Source organism: Balaenoptera borealis, assembly GCF_965194805.1.
Source record: "Balaenoptera borealis genome assembly, chromosome: 15".
Classification (NCBI taxonomy): Eukaryota; Metazoa; Chordata; class Mammalia; order Artiodactyla; family Balaenopteridae; genus Balaenoptera; species Balaenoptera borealis.
Window position 1 is genome coordinate 65,719,166 of NC_138871.1, and position 18,920 is coordinate 65,738,085.

The 18,920-nt window shown below is 37.8% G+C and overlaps 1 protein-coding gene across 6 annotated transcripts in view; it reads right to left on the minus strand.

Moving 5' to 3' along the window:
- Positions 1-18,920, minus strand: part of TTC27 (tetratricopeptide repeat domain 27) — a 183,897-nt gene that overhangs the window by 72,104 nt on the left and 92,873 nt on the right. For 4 of the 6 annotated variants that reach the window (XR_014234762.1, XM_082356717.1, XM_082356715.1 and 1 more), the window contains exons 11-12: positions 6,041-6,136; positions 2,985-3,107 (exon numbers count right to left, since the gene is read on the minus strand). The exons of 1 other annotated variant lie outside the window; for it this stretch is intronic. Coding sequence is in view for 4 of the 5 variants with exons in the window: in XM_082356717.1 (XP_082212843.1) it covers positions 2,985-3,107; positions 6,041-6,136 (219 nt within the window). In the remaining variant the exon portion in view is untranslated. The remainder of the gene's footprint in view (positions 1-2,984; positions 3,108-6,040; positions 6,137-18,920) is intronic. One more of the 6 variants, XM_082356716.1, reaches the window with a different exon arrangement.

Genomic DNA, 18,920 nt, shown 5'->3' on the forward strand with positions numbered 1-18,920 from the left:
AACGAGAATTTCTGTAGGTAGTTTCTAAATTGGAAAGTCTGAGATCTTACTAGTGGGGTGCAAACATGAGCACCAGAGCACAATAATTAGACTTAGATACTCTTCCGAATTTGCCTTTTAAAAATAAATTATGCCATTAAGCACTAAATGCAAGGATTAAAATTTCACAAACTTCTACTTAAATCAAAATGTGGTGACAACTACTGGCACACAACCAAATACTAAAAGAATCTTAGCTGTTTTAGAAATAAAACATTTGCTTCCAACTTGATGCAAACGTTTTTAGGGTCCATGATTAAGCTGATCTGTAAATACAGCATAAGAAAAACAGGTAAGGGAAGTCTTTTATGTGGCAAATAAAAAGCTAAAATCAAGATTTTGAAGGATGTTTGGCTGTAACTCACAAAAGACTTGAGACAAAGTAAATGACTATACATTCCTAAAAATTAAAATATGCACATTTTATAGAGTGATTAAAAACGTAGGAATTTATCATTACTATAACACATTTCTTACAAGGTTATGTGCAAATTTAAAAAATTATAATACTACAACTACTTTAGGAAACATAGTCAAATCCATTCCATAGTCCATCCATCCAAAGAATGGACTCATTATATTTTTTCTTTTACAATAAGAGAAAGTCTCTACTTTCCATACTTTCTAAAAATAATTAAATAAATTTAATATTTCAAAATGTGCTTTGGGTATTTGTGATTCACCAACTTGCTTAATTATTTCAAAAATCACTATTTCAAAAACTTCCATATTTTTATATACAGTTATTATTTATTTGTTCACTGACCGATGTAAAGAATGATGCAATGGGAACTATATCAATGGTATCTTGGGAGTCAAGATACCATTCATTCATCCATTCATTTCTTTGTTAAACAAATATCTGAGTACTACCTGTGTGCCAGACAATGGGCACTAAAAAAAATACTTAAGTCCCTGAAGAAACATAATACTATATTTCATCAAATTTGAGATGCCATCAATTGTAAGACTAACTCTTAACTAATAAAGAAAAAACGCTTTCAATTAAATTATGACACAATGCCTTAGATGAATCACATCAGCCTCTCAGTGCTTTGATATTTTTTAAATCTATTCAGAAAAATTTGGCAATTTTTCCTGCCTTCAATACACTGCTTGACATTTTAAATGGCAACCATTTTTTCATAGATCTCAGCACAAAACACAGCTTCATTTACTTTGGGATGTCTTCCTTACTTGGCTCCCATAAAGCATTTAGTTGTTATTAAAGAAAAGTAAATGGAACTGTGATGATTTTGCCAATGGCACATGTTTACTTCACTAATGTTAAATTCACATCTCTTGACTTTGTTTTGGTCCTTTACTGTGTGTTCCATAACTTTGTGTTTCAATACCATATCATAATGGAATCTTTTTGAAGGTATCTTAAATGGCAATTAAACCCAACATATGTAGAGCTGACACTGTGTACATAACTCAATTGAAATGATGATACTAAATATAGCTACAACTAAACTTGTACAAGCACAAGCAATTACAACCTGGCCAAATGGCCACCTGACTGACAGCGACTGACAGATGCCATCAAGTGATAGATATATTCCAAATTCAAAGACGTTAAAATGTGAAAAACATTATGTCTTAGAATCAGTAATAGCAGCAAACACTCACACAGCACTATGAGGAAAGCACCATTCTATGTAGTTTACACACATTATGTCACGAAAACCTGTAAGGTAGACAGATTATGTGCCTCTAGATGAGGAAACTGAGGCTTGGGGGCTGGGGGGTGTTTGAGTAACCTGCCCCAATATCACAAAGCTAGCACGTGCCAAGGCTAGCTTTTGAATCCAGGCAGTCTGGGCTATGCTTTTAACCACTACGTCATGTGGTCTCTTAAGTTATTAATCAATAACTAGCTTTGCAACCTAACCTGAATCGTTAGACTCCTTTCCTTACCTGGAAAAGGAGGAAAATGGAATGGATGATTATGGAGCCCTTTCCCAGGATGAAAATATTATCATTCTATAATCTTCTATAGTAAAATGTTATCACCATGGTAGTCTCTCCTTAACCCAATACAATTCAAAGACCTTCACTGACAGTGATTAGTGAAAGGAACGTAACTTCTACTATTAGTCTAAAATACACACACTTAGAAAGGTATTAAGAAACAGACACACGTGTACCACCATTTCTCTTTTTCAGGGTGACGGCAAAAGGCTGACTGTAGACACAAATGATCCAATTTGTAGGTTTTACTCTGCCTGTGTACTACATTTATGATAGAAATTTAGCCATTTAAAATTTTAATCCAAAATTAACAAATGATTTCAACGTGTCCATTGAACATACACACACTGCATAGTCCTTTATTCTTTAAAAATTCTTTTCATTTATGAGGGAAAAAACAATAGATTAATAACAGATGCAAATATGGCAACATTTTCTCTCTTGACCCAACTTAAGGGTGGAATTAAATGTGCATTACACACTTGACAACTCTTCTGCCCCAAGTCAGGGTGGGTTGTCACACCCTTTGGATTTTCTACAGGCCAAGCCAGCTGCCCTCCCTCTTAGGTAACCTTCCTTCAGACCCACAGCCTCTGATCATAAGGCAACACAGTGGTGCTTAAAATAATTCCTAATAGTTCATTTTGAAGTTGTCTACAGAAGGAGAGTTAATAAAGGAAAGAGATCACAAGGTGCAATGTGTTTAAAGCTTTCATTATTTATTCACAAAGAGCAAATACTGTATCAGTTTTGGGCCTTGCTTTTCTCTTTTATATACACATACACATACAGACAAAATAATTTGCCCCAACGGAAATCAGAGAAAACATTAAAAAGATTTCTGGGGAAAAAAGTGAAAAAAGGAATATAAGTGAACTGTTGGCAAAAGTAGGCTTAAAAAACAAAACAAGTGAGAAGATGCTCAAAGATGAAAGGCCCTGGCCGGTACACAGAATTTTACTATTACATACCTTTCCATGCTGCCCAGCTCTTTCATAACAAATGACAACATCTTCCCACATTTCTAGCTTCTCAAATATCTGAAGGGCTGAACTGGTACATCCCAACTCAAAGAGTAAACTTGCAAGCTGGCGCTAGAAAATCAAGTTAAAATAATGAATAATCCTTTACACAAAGACAGATTCCTGTTCCACTTGTAGGTATATCCAATCCACCATTTTAAGCATCTGCTTACTGTATTAAATGCCTAATTTCTATAATTCAACCTCTACTAATTAGAAATTTGCAATCATTCAATACTTACCTTTACTTTAGCAAGCCTCTTTAGAGGGGGTAAGGAATTAAAAAACAATATAGGAACTGTTCAAAACACTCAATATATCAATTTTTTCCCAAGAATTCAGAACTTAAAAGGCAAAATCTGTATTTCTTCATTACCTAGAGATTCTATATACGACAATCTGTTGTAAAGCTGATATCCAATAAATCAATTTTTAAAACTCTAGTTAGAATGGCCATTATCAGAAAGACAAGAGATAAGTGTTGCTGAGGGCGTGGAGAAAAGGGAACTCTTGTGCACTGTTGGTGGGAATGTAAACTTGTGCAGCCACTACAGAAAACTGTATGGAGGTTCCTCAGGAAACTGAAAATAGAACTACCATATGATCCAGTAATTCCACTTCTGGGCATATAGCTGAGGAAAATGAAAACACTAATTTATTTTAAGCACATCCTAAAAAACTTAGCTACTAATTTCCCAGTCCTTGGCAGATAAAAGGGTGCAAATTGTGGTAAGGTGAGTGAAGGTTAAATATATTCAAAAATAAACATACTGTATATTATAAGTGGTCTAACCTGCAGGAATAGAAAAACAATATTAAAAAGGTTTAGGGCTTCCCTGGTGGCGCAGTGGTTGGGAGTCTGCCTGCCAGTGCGGGGGACACAGGTTCGAGCCCTGGTCTGGGGGGATCCCACATGCCGCAGAATGGCTGGGCCCGTGAGGCACAACTACTGAGCCTGCGTGTCTGGGGCCTATGCTCCGCAACAAGAGAGGCCGCGATAGTGAGAGGCCCGCGCACCGCGATGAGGAGTGGCCCCCGCTCGCCGCAACTAGAGAAAGCCCTCGTACAGCAACGAAGACCCAACACAGCCATAAATTAATTAATTAATTAATTAATTTAAGAAAAAAAGGTTTAAAAAGTAGGTGAGACTCTTAAATAAGGTCTGGTTTCAAAATTCAATACATATTTAAGAGTTAAGAGGCTAATGGACATGGAACATGCAGGACTAACAAACTTAGAAAGTAAAATGAAATATGCCTGAAAATTATAAGCTAACATATTATCGAAATAAATAAAAGGGATGGCCCAATTCTTCTGTATTCCATGAAATACAAGAGAATTTGGCTATTTTAGAATATGTGGTTGGACATTTTCAAAACCTGAACATAGCATGTGGGAGCTGGAATAAATCTTAATGCTCATGTAGTAAGTAGTTTAATCTTTTCATTTAATAGATGAAGAAAGTTATGACATCTAAGCTGATATGATCTTTAGCTAGCAGTAAAGATGAATTCTCTTTTTATAATAAACTAATGTGTTATTTCTTGATCTTTAAAAATAATACATAAAGATATGGTTACTCCCTATTATGAAAGAAAAATGATTTAATTTCTTAATGAAAGAGGATGTTTATCTAACTGCCCAAATATCCTAAAATCCACAGCTTCCTAAGCAGATAAAATAAACACTTAGCCTACATTCTAAATTTATTTGAACAGTATTTAATTTTCCTAATGCTTCTGTTCAGAAACAGAGTAACAGCTACACCCTCAAAAGACATGTTTTGTCATAATAACAGTCTGAGATGTTTATACACCACAAATCACACAGTACAAAGCACTTAAATTTCACAGATCAGGGTCAAAAACATGCCAATAAGTTCCAGTTTTTAAGTTCCACCTTCTTGATGAAGAAGCTACTCCTTTTGAGATGCTATAACAAAGCTTTTTTTGTGCCTATGTTTTATTGAGATGCCTTCAATAGACAAAATGAATCCCAATGTATAGTAAACCCCCTCATTTACACTGTGCTTAAGAATATAACCTACTCTCTAAGAAATCTTATGATGGAGATTCTGAGTCATTGAATTGTGGGTTGGCATTTATAATTCGAAATCACTACCTATGTGCATAATCCACAAGAGAGGACAGGAAGCTGGTTAAAATGACAATAGTTACTAAATCATCTAGAAATTTCTGGCTAGCATCATTTAACTCCACTTAGCCTCTCTGCACCATAGCTTTCACATCTGTAAAATGGGGCTATTTCACAAAATTGTTGCAATAAAATAAGATAATGTGTGTGAAAGGCAGAACAAAATGTGTACCTCATAATAAATGTGCAGTAAAAGCTGGCTGTTATTATTTGGTATAATTACAACCCAATGGAGATAGAGGAAAGGAGGTAAACTAGACTAAAAGTTGGGAAACTAGAAATGTAGTTCATGAACAGCTATATGATCAACATTGGAAAAGTGTAGTTAATTGCACTGGGCCTCAATTTTCTTTTCTGTAGAATTAAGAAACTGGACCACATATCTTAAGTGGCCTTCAGTGCTTAAAATTTTACAGAATAGAGAACCGACGCCTCTTACACAGGAGAACCATGGCGTGGGAGCTAAACTAGGTATTCTCATATCATTAGAAAGAGGAGAGTAGTTAAGGGTATCTCACAATATCAAGTACTGAATAAATGCCTTCCTTTACCTTTTGTACACAACTTGCTTAAAAGGTTCATTCTTTAGCAGAAGGTCCTTAAAGGGCTTTTAAACATTGAAAATGAAGACTTCTGTGGCTCTAGTTAATCTAGTTTAAATTTTTTTTTAATGTTATAAAAGTCTAATATCACTTTACTCAAATAGCAGTTTGAAGTAACTGGCAATCCTCAGCTAGATACCTTTATTCTTTTCACTGAAATATTTGAAAACTCAAACATAAACATCTAATGTGTTTATCTTTCAAATGCGAAGTATTTTCCATACCCAATGACAACAACAACAAAAATACCTGAATGGCCCAATGAGGTGGCACTTGACAGCAATAGAAAATCTTCAGACGTTCCAATACAGACGTAGTCTTATCTTCAAATTGGTCTGCAAGAGCCTTAAGAGCACGTATCATAATCAGAATCTATATGTGCAATAACTTTTTAATATAAACAAGATTCTTATTGTAAAAGTTATACAAACAGACATATAAACAATAAAGAACACAAGTTACTTTGATAAGGTAATGGGATGTGTGAATTTTTTCTTGAATTTCATTTTTTTTCTTAATTAAAAAAAATTTTTTTTATTTTTGGCTGCATTGGGTCTTCATTGCACACGGGCTTTTCTCTAGTGGCGGTGAGCAGGGGCTACTCTTTGTTGCAGTGCGCGGGCTTCTCATTGCGGTGGCTTCTCTAGTTGCAGAGCATGGGCTCTAGGAGTGCAGGCTTCAGTAGTTGCAGCATGCGAGCTCAGTAGTTGCGGCACTCGTGCCCTAGAGCACGTGGGCTTCAGTAGTTGCGGCACGTGGACTCAGTAGTTGTGGCACGCAGGCGCTAGGGTGCGCAGACTCAGTAGTTGTGGCGCACGGGCTTAGTTGCTCCGCGGCATGTGGGATCTTTCCAAACCAGGGATCGAACCCTTGTCCTCTACATTGGCAGGTAGATTCTTAACCACGGCGCCACCAGGGAAGTCCTTGAATTTCTTTAAATGTTTAAAAAAAACTTTAAATTAATCAACATTTATGTAAATTTGTACATTGAAAACTTACCAGGAAAATAGTTTTTTAAATTGAGGTTTCCTATAATAGTTCTTTCAAAGAGCTAGCTTTATTAATCAGCCTTTTTACTTTTTCTAAGAAAAACTGTTCTTCAGCGTATCTATTTCACAGCCATACTGTCACTGTGACAACGGCACTTTCTAACATAAATCAGAGAAAAATTACATGAAGAACTTCATTTAGGAATTTTCTAACAAATAAAGTGAAATCAAAGCGTGTGTCTATTTGATCACAGAGGGTGAGTTCTCTTACTCTTCAGCAAGAGAGACATAGGGCAGGACATTCATTCATGTGAGACCACCCTTAAGGTGCAATGGACAGCTTCAACCTGCATGCACTGAGGAATCCCTCTGCTAGTCTGAAATACCTGCACTTTGTACTAAGTGGCTGAACTCGAAGAGGCTTTGTCAAGAAGCAGACCAACAAGACCAAGATGGCTGACTCTGAGAAAAGGTACCAGGGCCAAATGCAAAGCCAAAGGCTGGCACTAACTGGTCGTCACATGATGAGTCATCACAAGACCTCACATATTCAGCATCAAAGTGAATGCAGACGCTCTGGAGTCCTAGGCAAACACACAGACAACAGTCCCATTACCGTGATCATCTTCACCTGCCTCCTCATTTGCCATACAGTACGCATATATGTTTTTTCTGTTTTATACGGAGACCTCTCAACTGTGAATTATCATGACCTTTTTTGCATAATGCAGCGTTCAAATTTTCTTTTTTTGGCAATTGACTAGTTTTCACAGGCCTGTCTTATAAGGATTAGATGGCAGCAATACGTCAATGTTAATTTTCTGATGTTAATGCACATATTGTACTTATGTAGGAGAGCGTCCATGTATTTGAGGACGATGAAGCACTATGTTTACAACTTACTTTCCAAAACTTCAGGATACAAAAGACAGTTGGTCCTGTACTTAAAACTTTTCTGTAAGTTTGAAATTTTTTTCAAGTTTTTATGAAATTAAAATTGAAAATTTCAACAACAACAAAAAAAGTAAGAGGTAGCAAGTTCAAACTTCCTCAGGAGAAAGAAAAGGACAAGAATCTAACAAATCCCACTATAAGTAAGAGGAGACCAGTTTCTGAGCAGGGGAACTGCTCCTCAACTGGGGGAGAAGGGAAGTTCTCTATATTATAGTAGGTGGGAGATACATTTGTTAGTCTAAGAATATCCTGCAGAATGAGAAAACACTCATTACATCACTTCTTTGACAATCCAAGATGTTATTCAATCAAATCAGTCAGAACAAATTGAGTCATAACCAGACTCCTAAACCATCTTGATCAAAATATTTTTAAAGCTTTCTGGCCTTACTTCAGAGAAACTTAATAGCAAAAAGGTTGCATGCTTCTGCCCAAAGCTATTTAGTTGTAGGAGAGAGAGAAGAGAAGAAAAACTTCTGGCTGAATACATATGGTTACAATACATAAATAGAAGGTTCACTGAATTACTTCATTAAGGGGGGCAACTTTTCCCTTTTATCAAATTCTTTTTCTTCCTTTGGAAAGAAAAAATAAATAATGCTTATTTAATAATTAAAAGCCAAAAGCAACATCCCAACATTTACTTTCATGAAGTCTTAATTATATGCAAGACATTTGATTTTCAAACAAAACTCATGCTGTTTGCTGTACTTACTGCATCTAACTAAAACGTATTAATCACTGCTAGGTAAATACTACCTGATTTATTAATAAACAGATTTATTATGTATTTCAGATATTTTTAGATGATCTCAGAGTGTCTCTGGTACTCAGATACTCTCCAAAATGGCAGAGACCACCGGAGAGAGCAGAGAATGAACATTTATTTGAATCTGATACCATAAATAAGCCCCTGTACAAGTACAGCTATGCTTTATAAGAATTCGAATAGGCCATGTGTATGATAAAGATTAAAAACAGAATTCTAATCTATTTTCACTCCTGCACAGAATATACTTGTTCCTACCTTAAATATGACAACCACCTAAAGATTCACCTACCAATAAAACCAAGAACATCAAATTAATTTGTCTATTTCCTCTACTGAATTCAAAGTACTCTCTTATTTGCTAACTCACTCCAAATACAGGGACTTATTTACAATTCATCTCTAGGTTTTTCAGAGCAGGATTATTCCTAGTGACTCATTCTGGAATAATCCCATTATAGTCAAATGAACTGGAGTCCTTTACAAGAAAAAGAGTGCTGATAGGTGAAGTGGCCTGCATGCTGTTCTAGGTCAACCTCCAACAAACAAGTCATTGCAACACAAAGGCACTCATCTACGAAATGGTTTTCTAAATGATCTTTTGCACTCCAAACACTGAGTATATGGCTTTATCAAAAGAGTATTTTGTTTAATTTCAAGCATTTGAGGAGGCTGCTAGTTTCAGGTACCATTAGCCGAACACAAGTATCAGGTTCATTCCTCAGGGGCAAACTGTACCAAAGCAGTCTGGAAGACAACGGCAGGACATTGAGTGCTGGGAGAATGGGACTGAATGAAAGCAAGCCCGAGCTTCTACTGTGTATGTGTGTGTGTGTGAACGTGCACAGAAACAATGAGCTCGGAGACAAACTGGCACTTTGTAAGCTTTCACACTCCCCCAGAAATTGAGGTGAATGACCTCTAAAGCAGTGTCCTACCCTTTCACTTGCCATTTTCTCTCTCCACTTTCTAAATTTCATGTATTTCACACCTGAAAGTCATGGGCACTTGGTCATAAGTTAAACTGGTATGAGAAGTTGTCTTTAAGGGAAAATGGTAACATCAAAAATGGAGAGAAAGAGAGAGAGAGGGAGAAGTGAATATACCCTAGACCAATCATTAGGAGTTGAAAGCAAGCAGAGTGTACTATAGGAGGGTGACAGAAGAAATGTGGATAAACGGGAAAGACGATGAGTAAAGAGTAAGGAAGAGTCTAGGTCTCAGTCAGGAGTGGTGGGGGGAAAGCCAAGTCACAGAAAATCCAGGTATGATAACTGCTGGGAGACACCAGATGACTTCATGATGTATAAACTACTGCGATATGAAACTGTTTTCAAGTTTTAAGACTCCCTTTTAATGTCTTTTTCTCCCCAAACTCCATCACAAAGCATTTATACTTTGAGTGTCCTTTGAGACAACGTGCTTGTGCATATGGATTCTCTAACCCCAGACAATAACGACTCTCAGCCTTCCAGGAGCCACAGTACCAGAGGTCAGGAGATACCGCTAAGGAATGGGGAATAAAAGAATAAAACCCTGGAAAAACAATAATGGGCCCTCTCTTTTCAATGCTCTGTTTTCAGTAGAGAAAGAACTTCCCCTCCAAAAAACTAGAGAAGATCAAGACTACATTTTAAAATTAGCACATGGAGAATGATTTAGTATAGAAGGACAATTCTGAACAAGGTCTGGTATGATTTAGACTTTATTTATGTGCTCGTATCTAAAAGTATGGCACACATATCTTCAAAAGAACAGAGCTAGTCCCTAAGGACCTACACTTTCACTGAAGGCTATTCTTTCTTGCTTGCGTGATATCAAAGTGTTTATCCGCTTTCTGAAGAGCCAAGTAGAAATTAGCTGATAATCTAAAAGGTATGATTGATCATATGCCAAATTACCTTGCTTTTTTGTGCAATGTGTGTGTGTGTGTGCGTGTGTGTGTGTGTAGGAGGGTGGGATTTATTATAAAAATATGTACTTAATCAAATATATCCAACAGTTGGGCTGAACTGCTCTCTCTGACAGGAGTCTGCAGTCATTCAGCCGTGATTCACAGAGTGGTGAAGCTAACTGCCACCTCAAACTCCCAAGCCCAAGAAAATTTCTAATAGGAACAAGGGGAATGAGAATCAAAACCTATTAACACACCTACTAAGTATCAACAACACCATTAAACCTATTGTTAATCCAGTTTTACCTTGTGTATAGGGAATTGCAGGGAATCAGAGAGATTAAAAAAAATGGCTTGCCCAGGCTTCCCTGGTGGTGCAGTGGTTAAGAATCCGCCTACCAATGCAGGGGACACGGGTTTGATCCCTGGTCCGGGAAGATCCCACATGCCGCGGAGCAACAAAGCCCATGCGCCACAACTACTGAGCCTGCGCTCTAGAGTCCGTGAGCCACAACTACTGAAGCCCACGCACCTAGAGCCCATGCTCCGCATCAAGAGAAGCCACCGCAATGAGAAGCCCGTGCACTTCAGCGAAGAGTAGCCCCTGCTCACCGCAACTAGAAAAAGCCAGCGCACAGCAACAAAGACCCAACTCAGCCATAAATTTATTTATTTATTTATTTACTTACTTACTTAATTTATTAAAAAAAAAAATGGCTTGCCCAAAGTTTAAAGCTATGAAATAGGTGAGCCTGTCTGATTCCAAACACTAAGTTGACAGCTTCATTAAAACCTTACCTCCTAAGTGGAAATTATCAGAGCTGTGAAAATAAAAAGCAGCTTCTCCCTGGAAAAATACTGAGAACTCTAATTAACTGGGTTTTTCCCCACCTAATCCCATAATATGGGAGTCAGGGTGTGGCCTGGCGAAGAAGATCTTTGATCACTACTTCCTGTTCCAAAGACTTTCATGTGTTGGCTGGTAGGAACTGGGTCTATTAATGGGGGCTGGGAGAGCCTAGATGTCTTTTTTATGATTCCAGACAGAAGAGATGAACATAAAGAGGGAGGCTTCAAGGAAGCCCAGACAAGGATCTTGGAACATTCCCCTTAGTCACACCGTAGCAGTTCTTAAACCATTTCGTTTCAGGACCTCTTTATATTTATGTTTTTAATTAATTTTTATTGGAGTATAGTTGCTTTACAATGTTGTAGGACCTCTTTAAACTCTTATAAATTATTGAGGGACTCCAAAAGCTTTTGTTTGTGTGGGCTATCATCTATTAATATTTATCATATTAGAAATTTAAACTGAATAAAATTTAAATATTTATTAATCCATTCTAAAAGAAAATAATGAATCTATTACATTAACATACATAATATGTTTTATGAAAAATAACTATATTTTCCCAAAAAAAAAAAAAAAAAAAGTCTTGAAAAGATTGGCAATGTCTTGGGAATTCCCTGGCAGTCCAGTGGTTAGGACTCTGAGCTTCCACTGCTGGGGGCCCGAGTTCAATTCCTGGTCAGGGAACTAAGATCCTGCAAGCTGAGTGGCACAAAGAAAAAAGTAAAAAAAAAAAAAACTGTCAATGTGTTACATTTTTGCAACTCTCTTTAATGTTTGGCTTAATAGATGACAGCTGGATTCTCATAGTGGCTTCTGTAGTCAATCTGTTGCAATATGATGTTTTGGTTGAAATTTATGAAGAAAGTTTGGCCTCATACAGATAGGTAGTTGGAAAAGGGAGAAGTATGTTAATAGCTTTTTCAGTTAATTGTGCATATTATTGTTTGATACTACATCAAAATTCAAAATGTGGTAGCTTCTTAGAGTTACCTGCAATGTGGAATTTGAAATCCTATCAATGAATGTTTCCCTTTTACATTAAATACTCTGTTACAGTAAAATCCACTGGTCTAAAAAAACCAAAAAACAAAACACCACTCACTGATGTATCTTGAACTTTGAATGGATCTTTTACCTATGCTTGATTTTTCACATCATGCATTAGTCATTTGGAAAATGTGCAGATTTACAAATGTTGACATATTTCATATAATATTAAAAATTATATGCATTAATATCACCAATAATCTCACAAGAAAACTCTCAGCCCCGTACTTGAAGTATTGGAAAGCTGTCAAATTCATAACTGCATATAAAAGATTTCCAAAAGTCTCATTATTTTTTCTTAAAAGCCCAAAATGTTATCACTGGTAAGAAATACTGTCAATTATTTTCCTAGAAATGATGAGCTCACTTCATTCATTTCTGAGAAAATTTCTGCCAAATACCCAAGTATGAATACCCATAGTCTGTCAGTAGTTCTTAGTAAAAACAGTGTTTCCTGGGAAAAGCAGCTCGCTTAGCTTTCCTTGAGACAACCACTGTACTTCAGCATGCAGCACAAGTGTTTCGCAAGTACTTCCCAGTTCATCACGTAGAATATTAAAAAGTGCGCTGTCAAGGGTGAAGACTTAATAATAGCAATAATACTGCTTTATCAAAGACATTCATAAACAAAACTGTCTTGGGACTTCCCTGGTGGTCCAGTGGTTAAGAATCCACCTTCCAATGTAGGGAAACATGGGTTCAATCCCTGGTTGGGGAACTGAGATCCCACATGCCACGGGGCAACTAAGCCCGCGTGGTGCAACTACTGAGCCCATGCACTCTGGAGCCCGTGCGCCACAGCTAGAGAGAAGCCCGTGTGCTGCAACGAAAGATCCTGCGTGCCACAAAGAAGATCCCACGTGTTGCAACTAACAGACCCAACACAACCAAAAAATAAATAAATAAATAAACTTTAAAAAACAAAAAACAAAACTGTCTTTTCTTTTTTTTTAAGCTACAAACTCGTGGTGGTGAAGCACAGGATGACTACCAGCACAGCACGGTGTCCTGACCTTGATTCCGGTCAAGGGGTCAACAGTTTGACCCCCCATTGCTTCTGCTGATTCAGTATCAACACAGTGACAAGATAAATAGTATCTCAATATTGTTGTGAAGACAGTTGTGACCTTGGACACTCTGAAAGGTCTGAGGAGCCTCGGGGCTCCACAATCACCCCCTGAGAACTGCTGCCTGAGAACTGGGAGATGCACAATCTCTCGTGCCTTCCCCTGATGCCGCCCACCTCCAACCTTCTCCCACAACTTCTCCAGGGGATCCTGCTTAGTATTCAAGGCAATACTTAGAAGTTCTCCTTTATTATCTTGTCTTTAAAAGTTTAGGAAATGAGAAAAGTCAGTCTGTTTATAGTCTGCAAGTATTATAAGAGTGCAAAGAATATTTATTAAAACTTAAGTGAATGCTTTAAATTCCTAGTATTATCCTTTCTAAAAAAGTTAAAGTAGTTAACTCTAATAATAATTACACCTACTTTCCTGAGCAGTCTCAGTCAGATGCAAAGCATCTGTTCCTCAGCGAGCTCAATTCCACCTGGCCCTCGTCTGCAACCCTCAGTAACACTCACCTCTAAGGTTCCTTCTGGCACCCAGTCCCCTGTTAAATCACAACGCTGGCCTCCAGGCCTTGGTAAATGCCCTTTTAGTCTCTGTTCTGTTGTATTTGGATGTAAGACAGGAAAATATCTGGAGCTACTAAAGATTAACAACCTGCCTCTGTCAGGGGCAGTCTCTTCATAATCACCACCCTCACCAGACCCTGAATTTCTGCAGGCTGGGCTGAAGAGCTATATATATATATTTTTAAAATTTATTTATTTTACTTTTGTCTGCGTTGGGTCTTTATTGCTGTGTGCGGGCTTCCTCTAGTTGCGGCAAGCAGGGGCTACTCTTGGCTGCGGTGCGCGGGCTTCTCGTTGCAGTGGCTTCTCTTGTTGTGGAGCATGGGCTCTAAGCATGCAGGCTTCAATAGTTGTGGCTCGTGGGCTCTAGAGTGCAGGCTCAGTAGTTGTGATGCACGGGCTTACTTGCTCTACGGCATGTGGGATCTTCCCGGACCATGGCTCGAACCCATGTCCCCTGCATTGCCAGGTGGATTCTTAACCACTGCGCCACCAGGGAAGTCCCATGAAGAGCTATATTTTAACAAGCACGTTGGAAGTGGTTCTTATGTTCAGGCAAGTTTGAGAAATGTTGTATAAGGCTCTTAAGATGTACACAGGGTACTGTCCCAGGAAAAACCAATGTGTCAGTTCAATCAACACAATCTGACTCTGTCAAAGACCTTCAGTGTGCCCCAACTGGAATCTGACTGAAGTTAGCATTTAGTGCCTTTAGAAGTGTGCTTTAAGTGGGTGTACTTTATTCCATCCCACTAGTAAGTTTCTCTGCTGTTACTGAGTTTTCACTGTTCTGTAACTTTCTAGGTTTTCAAAATATTTTTTTAACTATTAACAATATTTTATATTGTTTATTGCTTCTCCCTTCTTTTACCTCACTTATTTATGAACTAATTGTTGCCTATTTTTTTACTAATCTATTACCATGAAACTCACATCCGGGTTCAGCCCATCAGCCTCCATCCAGGCAGCCCCCTTTCTTGGCCTTAGCAGAAGCCAATTTCACTCACCCAGGTGCACGTTCTTTTCCCACACTGGACTGCATCCTGATATTGTGTACACTCCATTTCCTCCTCCTTTCACCTAAATTGTAGGCCTTCAGACGCTGAGTTCTGCAACCAAACCTCCCTCACAAAAGCCTCTGTTCACTTCTTCCTGCCTATGCTGGTTCAACTCCTTTCCCCCAGATGATGCCAAGTCTTCCTCTGATATCTTCTTTCTCAGAGCTTCCTGAGAAGAATACTGCATGGTGAATCAAAGCATGGACTTCAGGGGCTTCCCTGGTGGCTCGGTGGTTAAGAATCCGCCTGCCAATGCAGGGGACACGGGTTCAAGCCCTGGTCTGGGAAGATTCCGCATGCCGCGGAACAACTAAGCCCGTGCACCACAACTACTGAGCCTGCGCTCTAGAGCCTGCGAGCCACAACTACTGAGCCCAGGCACCACAACTACTGAAGCCCGTGTGCCTAGAGCTCATGCTCTGCAACAAGAGAGGCCACCGCAATGAGAAGCCCGCGCACCGCAACAAAAAGTAGTCCCCGCTCACCACAACTAGAGAAAGCCCACGCACAGCAACAAAGACCCAACTCAGTCAAAAATAAATAAAATAAATTAATTAAAAAAACAAAAAAAGCATGGACTTCGAAATCCAAGACAAATCTGGTTTGAATTCAATTAGACCTTGAGAAAGTCACTTATATTTTCTGTGCTTCAGTTTCTTCATCAGTAAAAATATAAATAGTGCCTACTTCCTAGGATTATTTAGCACCTGGCATATGAGTATCCAGTAAACGGTAGTAACTGTACACAGTTCTGAATAAACAGTAGTAATTATAATGACTCCAAAAAAAAAAAAAGCATAGCTACAGTCACAGGAGCAAGTTCTAGTATACTTTTCAATAACTTTCAAACGCTACATGTGGTTATTAACACAGGTGAAGTACAGAGCTAGAACAGACATGATTTCATATCTCAGATATTTGAAAAGCTCAATGGCGGGACTCAGCACACTAAACATGAAGAATTGTAACTATCCCAATGTTTTTAGATTTTCTAAATCTAAAGCATTCTATTCTAGATAGTAATGATTGCTTTTAGTGAGTTATGAAGGATTGGGCAGTTTTATTTTCCTGTACCGCCTTTAAAGTCAGGATAATAGAAGCAGTCAACATTTACTGAGGGTTTACTATGTGCCAGGAGCTATTTGAAGTGTTTCACAAATATTAAGTCAAATATTTAACCCCTCATTATCTGAATGAGGTGGGCATTACTGCTCTCTCCATTCTCCAGATAAGGGAAGTGAAGCATAAGAGGTTAGGGAGCTTAGGCTTGGCCACAGTACGTGACATCTCTTCCTCTTGGATTGTGAGGTCTATGGACAATAAAATCTGGTGTTTTTCTGACAACAGACATTCTGACACTGAAGCAGGCAGAGAAAAGCAGAGATGAGAAAAGAGAGAAAGACCTGATGATCTCTTCAAGCCTTGAATCCAGCTAACTCTGAGATCGGAATACCCCTAGACTTCCCAGTAATTATAATAGTCAACCAATTTCCTTTTTTACAGCCAGTTTGAATTGGGTTTCTGTCCCTTACAACTAAAAGTTTCCTATTGAGACCTGTCCTTGATTGTACTGAAGCAGAAGTATAAAAAGTCTCGAAAAGCTCTAAACTTCAATCTGTCCATTACAAGCACCTTATATTTAGAAAATGATATTTAAAGTATAAAAATCAAATGCAACTTCTCAAATTTTGAAGCCATACCCCCTTGTGAGGTAAGCCAAATATGGCCAAGGTCAGCTTGAATTACTAGATCACGTGCTCCCCTACACCTCCTGACATCCATAATGACAGCCATATGTTCCACTCATGCAAATAGCCGCACATCAAGGTCAATGCCAAGCCTGCCAAATATAATGCATGTGGATGTACATTCATGAAGAAGATATGTGAAAATGTAATAGAGCAGGTGCACGTTCTGAGACACTAAAACTTCGGAGAGCAGTCTGCAATGCAGAACAAATGACCAGCTTGTAATATAGAGGGAAAGCTTTGTTTTATGGTATGTTGAGAAATACCGAGTGAACATATTTCCAGTTAATTAAGTAGCTAATTCATGAACCCCAGTCTCTTATCACTTTTTTTTAACGTCTTTATTGGAGTATAATTGCTTTACAATTCTTATCACTTCTTTTAATGACCTCAAAGGGTAGTGATTTATGCATGTAGTTCATCATTTTTTAGGAAACCCTGTTAAGAAAAAATTGACATTCCTTTACCTCTTTCCCCTTAAAAAAAATACAACCAACCAAACTGGGAATTACTACCCTCTGAGACCTCTATGTTACCCTCAGTGTGATCACAGTGACTGCTCTGTTCCTGTTAGCTTTGGCACAGGACTGAAGATTTGGACTGTAGGATATTACAAAGGCTGGTCTCTACTGCTCTCAGACTGCTAAACTGCCAGATGAAAATATAATCTTTAATTTAGCTAACTCTCAATTATTCCTGCTAATAAGTAGGTAATTAAAAATTAAACACAGAGAAGAAAAGGACCTACAAAAACAAACCCAAACAATTAAGAAAATGGTAATACAAACACACATTTCGACAATTACCTTAAACGTGAATGGATTAAATGCTCCAACCAAAAGACACAGGCTTGCTGAATGGATACAAAAATAAGACCCATATATATGCCATCTACAAGAGACCCACATCAGACCTAGGGACACATACAGACTGAAAATGAGGGGATGGAAAAAGATATTCCATGCAAATGGAAATCAAAAGAAAGCTGGAGTGGCAATACTTATATCACATAAAACAGACTTTAAAATAATGTTACAAGAGACAAGGAAGGACACTACATAATGATCAAGGGATCAATCCAAGAAGAAGATATAACAATTATAAATATATATGCACCCAACATAGGAGCACCTCAATACATAAGGCAACTGCAAACAGCTATAAAAGAGGAAATCGACAGTGACACAATAATAGTGGGGGAATTTAACACCTCACTTACACCAATGGACAGATCATACAAACAGAAAATTAATAAGGAAACACAAGCTTTAAATGACACAATAGACAAGATAGATTTAATTGATATTTATAGGACATTCCATCCAAAAACAGCAGATTACACTTTCTTCTCAAGTGGGCACGGAACATTCTCCAGGATAGATCACATCTTCGGTCACAAATCAATCCTCAGTAAGTGGAAGAAAACTGAAATCATATCAAGCATCTTTTCTGACCACAACGCTATGAGATTAGAAATCAATTACAGGGAAAAAACGTAAAAAATACAAACACATGCAGGCTAAACAATACATTACTGAATAACCAAGCGATCACTAAAGAAATCAAAGAGGAAATCAAAAAATACGTAGAGACAAATGACAATGAAAACATGATGATCCAAAACCTATGGGATGCAGCAAAAGCAGTTCTAAGAGGGAAATTTACAGCTATACAAGCCTGCCTCAAGAAACAACAAAAATCTCAAACAATCTAATGTTACACCTAAAGGAACTAGAGAAAGAAGAACAAACAAAACGCAAAGTTAGCAGAAGAAAAGAAATTATAAAGATCAGAGCAGAAATAAATGAAATAGAAACAAAGAAAACAATAGCAAATATCAACAAAACTAAAAGCTGCTTCTTTGAGAAGATAAACAAAATGGATAAACCATCAGCCAGAATCATCAAGAAAAAGAGGGAGAGGACTCAAATCAATAAAATTAGAAATGAAAAAGGAGAAGTTACAACAGACATTGCAGAAATACAAAGAATCCTAAGAAACTACTACAAGCAACACTATGGCAATAAAATGGATAACCTGGAAGAAATGGACAAATTCTTAAAAAGGTATAACCTCCCAAGACTGAACCAGGAAGAAATAGAAAATATGAACAGACCAATCACAACTAATGAAATTGAAACTGTGATTAAAGATCTTCCAAAAAACAAAAGTCCAGGACCA